The sequence below is a fragment of the Buceros rhinoceros genome, unplaced genomic scaffold, assembly GCF_000710305.1.
Source record: "Buceros rhinoceros silvestris isolate BGI_N320 unplaced genomic scaffold, ASM71030v1 scaffold8491, whole genome shotgun sequence".
NCBI classification, from domain to species: Eukaryota; Metazoa; Chordata; class Aves; order Bucerotiformes; family Bucerotidae; genus Buceros; species Buceros rhinoceros.
In genome coordinates, this window is record NW_010392498.1 from 80488 (window position 1) to 87380 (window position 6893).

The 6893-nt window shown below is 39.9% G+C and overlaps 1 protein-coding gene across 1 annotated transcript in view; it reads right to left on the minus strand.

Moving 5' to 3' along the window:
* Positions 1 to 741: 741 nt before the first annotated feature.
* Positions 742 to 6893, minus strand: part of PARVG (parvin, gamma) — a 17506-nt gene continuing 11354 nt past the window's right edge. Inside the window, exons 10-12 of the mRNA XM_010144496.1 lie at positions 6269 to 6370; positions 2662 to 2734; positions 742 to 821 (exon numbers count right to left, since the gene is read on the minus strand). Coding sequence (XP_010142798.1) covers positions 742 to 821; positions 2662 to 2734; positions 6269 to 6370 — 255 coding nt within the window. The remainder of the gene's footprint in view (positions 822 to 2661; positions 2735 to 6268; positions 6371 to 6893) is intronic.

Below are 6893 nucleotides of genomic sequence, written 5' to 3' on the forward strand. Positions count from 1 at the left end.
GCTGTTGCTGGCCACTGTTCGGCATTGGATCAGCGAGGAAATAAGGGCAATTTTCCACAGCTCTGCAGGAGACCCCTCTGTTACTGCACAGTGTCACACCAGCATGTCGCTCTGGCTTCCTTTTCCATATTCGAGCAGGCAAACGGTGAAACTTTCGCCAATCAATAAGTTCAGATTTCATTTCAACTACCTCTTCATTTGATACCCAATCCACATCCTCTTGTGTGACAACAGCTGGCCACCATCTCTGTCTAAAGAAGGGTTTGAACTTGACCTTCAAGCGCATCTGCAATCTTCCCAGAGATGCTGTGACGAGTCTTTCACCTCTCTAGTTTCCAGAGTGAATCAGAAGCAAGGAAGTGGAGAGGTTGCAATAACAGCTCCCAAATTCATCTCCAGATGCCAAGAATACACAGTCCAGAATAAACACACACTGCACTTCTTTGCAGCATTAAGGGGGCTCAGAAAGAACAAGAAACTGGAGAAACAAGCAAGAGCTACAGCCACAGAATTACACAGTACGCTGGCCCTGCACACACACACTCCACAGTTACTCAGGTGGTACATGCGAAACCTTACATGAACACATATTTGCATACACAATGTTAACACAGTAAGCGTCAAACACAAGTGCATGCACGTAAACGGTGGCAAATAGAGCTGGGATTCAAAAAATCAGACTATGAGACGCTAGGGGGAAAAAAAAGGAAAAAAAAAAGGCCAAGGTCTTGGCCTTGCTTTTCATGTTTCTTTGGTCTTGTATTTGGAATACAGGCAATACAGAATCCGCATTGTAGTCTTCATATCTCCGTTCACAATATCTGTGGATACACAAGGAACAACAAAATCAGATGGGAAATATTAGCAGTCCCTGGAACAGAAAGAAATTCCAACTGCCAAGACAATCTTCCACATTTCCACAACTATACTGTGAACTTAGACAGTCTAACTGTAACAAGAAGCACCACAGGAACTACAGAGCTAGCAAATTATTTATTTACTAAATGAACATGAGGAGAAGGGAACTTCCCTGCACTATCTTGCCGGAAGACAGGATAAATAATGCATAGTAAAGAAATAATTCTTCACTAGCACAGAACAGAGTAGATAATTTAATAGGACTATTACAACTTTACTTTTTGTTTCTTCTATGGCAGGAATCATGTTGGGAATTATCTGACATTTTTAATTTTTGGTTGTAATATTTCCATCATGTTTTGCTGCTGTTGGCTGTTTTCTTTCTGTCATTTAGTTTTCAGCTTCTGTACTACTGGCTAAACAAACTGCTCTTGTATTTGATAATTGCAGTGAAAGAGAGTAACTGATTTCGCGGATTTACTGCTCTTCTTATAGTGCTTAAATCACCAGAAGACTAACAAGACACTAGTAAATGAGATCCTTGAATAGTCTAAATAGTGCAGCTGTAATAAGTACCCCTAAATTATATTAAATTCAATCACCAGCTGAGTATTTTCCCAGCGAAGATAAATGACCTGCGGATGTTGGCACCAACTTTTCTTACAACAATCAACTCTGTGTCTGAGGCAATGTAGAACTGCAGAATGAAGAAAGCATGGCTCTATCTCCTCTCATACAAAAGGTGGACCTCAGCGTGGAGACCTGAGTCCACTCAGATTACTCTTTTCAAAATTAACCTAAATAACTTCCCAAACTCCTAGAACAAGGCACATGGCACAGAGCCCTCAGTTCAAGCATGATCAACATGCAAACTGCCAACATCACCAAAACATTGGTGGAAAAAAAAAAGAAAGTACTAAATTGTATCCTTCCTTCTCCATGATGCCATGAATTACATATCAAACACATGCACCCACTTGCACATGAATAATTAACTGGGGAAGAGATAGTACTTTCTACTTTTAATAAAGATTTTATTTCCTTATTCAACAAGCTTTTGATGGCGTAAGGTTACATGCCCTGCACTTTGCAAGGGGTCAAGCTAAGCAGTCCCAGCCCATCACGAACTGGTAAAAAATTTTTCTGTGGAGCATTTTTTTTTTATTAGAAAATTAGACTCATCCAAAGGAAACTTTCTTTGTGTATGTAGTGAAGCAAGAGAGAGGAACGCAGATGTACGTTAACACAGTGATGGAAGTATTCACTTGGATGTAGGAGGTCAACATGCAACTCCCAGGTCTGAACTGAATAGGCAGAAAAGCAATTTAAAATCTATGTATTCTGCATTCAGGAGACGGACACACCAGCTCTTCAACAGAACGGTCAATGTTTCTGGTTTTCAGGACATATTCTGCAAGGTGTCTTGAAACAAGCTTGGTTCAAACACACTACAGCTTTTTATGACATAAGAAAAGAGCTTTGCCTCCAGTTCAGCTGCTATAATTTCCCTAGGAGCTGCTGCAGTTTTAAATCTTTAACAAATACTGACTTATTAAACAGTTTACGTTTAATGTAAAATTACTAAATCTATACTAATCACACATTTTTAGAATAGAAATAAAGATTGTTTAAAACAATTCTCAGCTTTATCGCTCTCCATTCTGACGGAGGTGCTATGAGGAAGCCACATAATGAAACTCGTCAGTGTCACACTGCAGAACCTGCTTCCTTCAATCACCCTAACTTCTGCTAAGCCAAGATACTGGAAATTCTATTCCACCTAAGCTGTGTGTTGTGACTCACCTTCAGAGTTCACAGAAAAATTCAGAAGATTTCCATCTGCCAGCAAGTCCAAGGCAAGGTTAACATTGTGAAGCTGTTCATGAGGGAGAGAGAGAAAGATCAATATAACCAAAAATATTTTCCACCCAACAGTGCAGTGGCCAGAAAGTTTTTAAAAGTATTTCTCTAGTAGCTGAAGACACTGATTCGTAAATATGTACTCATATTCATCTCCTTAGTTTTAATGAAGTGCTCTTCAGAATTACTGCCAATTATCACATAAAATTGGATGTAAAATACATCTCCAACAAAACATATCCCATGAGGTGGGCAGAAGAAACCATTTATTTAAAAATAGACCTTGCATGTGAAAGTCTTGCGTTAATGAATGTTTCTAGGGGAAAAGAGGTTAGATTCATAACTGGATCTAAAAGACGCATGGAATTTATTTCTATTTTTTTAAACAATGCCCATATGCTTACCACATTTGGAACAAGCTAGCAACAAAAAAAGAGCCGGGTTTTTTTCTGATTTTTCCTCATTGTTTTTTCTCTCCCTTCCCCACATAAAGGCAGCATCACACACATATGCAGTAGTCACAAATGTTGTTTTAAACTAATATAACATCCATTGCCAGCTTCTAACAGCTTAAGGGCAGTGGTTTACTTGGCTGGTAATTAGCAAGCTCCCTTCCTCTAATGAAGTAAAAAGACCTGAACGAATTTCCAATTGCCTCTTCTGTACATTCCTCAGGCTACTAAGCAATTCACCCCTCGGAAGGCACATCAAAACTGCTGTCACACTGTTCCCTGTTAACTTCTGACAATAAGTACAAGGGTCCCCCATGCATAAGCTGAGCAAACCCTGTGTGCTCTGAAGGGAAGCAACAGACTGATGTTTTACCTGGTTCTCTGGTTTACCGGTAACCGAGACCGACAGTTTGGATTCAGGCCTGTGTTCTTCCTCTGACAGTTAGCAACCAGGAAAGCTTAAGCTCCTACAGATCTACACAATTTTCTGATCAGAATGAAATAAATCAAACGTTTCCTTAGTGAACCAGCATAGGTAAAACAGGCGCATTTCCCTCTCTGTAATGCATACGAGATTCGCAAGGAATTATAACAAGCAGATTTCAAAATAAGTCTTCGGACAGAACTACTGGTAATTACCAAAGAAAGGCAACCTAGAAAAGTAAGTTGTTTCATCCAGCGGCACTTCCAGACTCAGAAGAGCTGGACATTTCTCTAGAATTTACAACTGCACCGAGATCAGCACATTTGGGGTATTTCAGCTCTGGGCCTCTTTTGGCAAAAGTAATGAGTTCACAGAGCTTTGATAAGCATAGGGACCCTCCTTCATCATCATCTTCCTCTCCTGCCTGCACAAAGTTCACTTTTACTTTTAGATTGACTTATTTTGTGATTATATTCTTTGCCTCAGATTACAGACCTTCCTATGCACATAAGTGCCCAGAGCTGGATTTTCTTTAGTTACTTGTAAACCTCATTTTTTGGTAATAAAAAAAACCTGCAGCAAACCTACCCACACACCGTGTGGTCTTCTTGCATCTACAGATGGGTCACCTCCCAAATTTCTGCTCCTGCTTTCGTCACCCCTTCTGTCCCTTTAACACAGGCTCCTACCCTCCGTTATTTCTTTTTCTATTTCCTCCTCAGTTATCACCGCTTCCATTCCAGTTTCCCCTCCTTGCAGTTCGTGAGGTGTATATACAAGATTTGAACCACAGGCTTTCAGCTTGAATGAAAGTTGATGCACCGCGGTGATCTTAATGGTGCGTGTGGTTATCACCACTTTTATAACACAAATGACATGTTTTAAATCTCAGCAAAGGCTACCTTGTCATACTTCACCGTACCAATTAAAGTCTAAAATGACAGGGAGTTGGAAAGCACAGGGGAGTCGAAAGACGTGTTTTATGTACAAATGACAGTTGAACCACGGTTGCTCAGTATTTTTAGTAATACTGTCATCTTGCTTTTCTTCTTGTAACAAACATCAGAGGAGAAAGAAATGGTAAATACCACTTCGGCAAACTATTCAACAATCAGTCCAGTACCTGGAAGTAATTTGGCTAAAATTAATTTACTAGGATGTAGAGAATTGTACCAAACCAGTACCCAGCCCAGTTATATTCTTCTCTAAGGCCGTCGACAGGCATGTGCAGAGTAAGAAGTAGAAAGTCTGAGCTCCAATTTGTACCTGAAATGCAGGGCTATCTCATTTCTTGAATGATATCTGTGAGGTTTGGATAGGGCTGAATCAAAAAGAATAAGACCCTATATGAAATTTTAACTAAAAATGTATTCACTAATTTTCTCCAAATAAAGCTAATGAAAATGTTAAAAATTTATTTCCAAGTCAATGGATTGAAGCAAACAATTTTAAAAGCTGAGGAGGAGAAAGAGAAGAAAAACAACTGCAAGGAAATGCTTTGATTTGTTTCATTCAACCCTTCAAAATACATTTTCCCTGTTCTGAATCATATTTTTAAAAAAATTGACCTTTCCTAATACCTGAAACAGTCATCAACCCACAGTAATTAAATTTTGACAAAAATTGAACCCAGGTCTCACACAACTTCACTTCTAAATGTTTTGATGAAAATCTCCACAGGAGTATTTATTGATACAGGACCTCTGAGAATTTTCATTACTAATATTGCCCAGGGAGATTAACAGTGGTGAAGTCAGGTCAGATGGAAGCCTCGTCTGAGCGAGGAAGTTGTAAAGCAAACCACGCCAGAGCACAAAACCCCTTCTCAGGCAAAAAGGATCTGATACATTTCACCTCCAGAGATCTAACTGAATATCATCCACGAAATAGTACGGTTTCAGTATTTTCAGAGCTATTCAGAGATCCAAATGAAAACCCCCTACCCAAACCAGAGCCAATTTGAAAATATCTCAGATATTTCAAAATATTTCAGCATCCTAGATCTGTGGAGGAGGCATTTACACCAGTAGCCTCGCATGCACTACCTTCTGGCTGATGCCACCTTTTTCTTTTAAAGCACTGAGCAAATCTGCCTGTAGAGGTTGAAAAAGGAGTCAAGAAAGTCTGGCTGCGTAGGTTACAGCTCCCAGCCTTGGGGGAGGTAAAGATGTAAATTTTCAAGAGCTTCCTAAGCACAGAGGGGGCTTTCAAAATGTTCTGGTCGTGTCTTGATTAAGGTATATTTTTAGGACAGCGTAAGGAAACCTATAGGGATCTAGTTCTGCTATGCAAGAGGTGTCATCCACTTAAAAATGTCATTTGACAGACAGACTGGTGGGAGATGGCATACTAATTCCCTGCTACCCAGAGCCTCTGTATTTCACCAGAAGGCTTCAGAAGCATGTATCTGCCAAATAAACACAAGTAACAATAGCTTACTTCCCATAAGATAATGATTTTGAAGATGACACCAGCCTGTTCGAGGGTATTTTAACAACATCAAGTCCCTGCATTGGTACTGTCCCAAACTACTATCTTGCAAACACTGCATGCATACGACTTTGTACACAGCAGCAGTTAAAGCAAGAGGCAGAGCTCTTCAGTAACATGCAGAAGCTTTAAATACACAAGATGTTTGAAGCCTCAAGCTCAAAGTAATTAAATGACAACCTACCATCTCCGCGGTGCTGGCTGGAGTCAGAAAGAAATCCCTTAAATTCAGAAAGTAACCCTCCAGTTGTCCAATTAACAGGAGTAAGATAACTCCATCTGCAAACTAGATGAAGAATGATCTGAATATTATTTATTATGTTGACTTTTAGTAAATTAGTCTGATAAATGCCAGTCTAGCAATAGAGGAATTCAAATGGTATTCTGGCAAGCAGCCAGCCTAATGACTCAGCTCCCTCGACCTCTATTACAGTGAACTTCTTATTTAGTTACGTATTAGTGAACATATAACTTTATAAAAGGACAGCTAGTGAAACACTATTCCAGAGACTTCAGATGACCACAAGTGACATGCGTAACTATAAATAAATAAAAATTGTGCCTAATGCCCAAGATTTATGACAAAACTCTTGCAAAACTTCCTTTCTCACAGTTGTCCACCAGGAAAATGCAGAAGAGCAACCAGAGCGTGATTCGACTTTTCATTCATGCAGCAGAAGTCGCAGAGAATGCCCCTGCACCAAGGTTTTGAATGCCTGCAGCACAGCAAGAGCTGTGGGCTAATTTCTGTGTGTGTATCTGCAGAAGAGGGGAGTGGAAAAGCCACAAGGGACACCCCCGAGTTAATT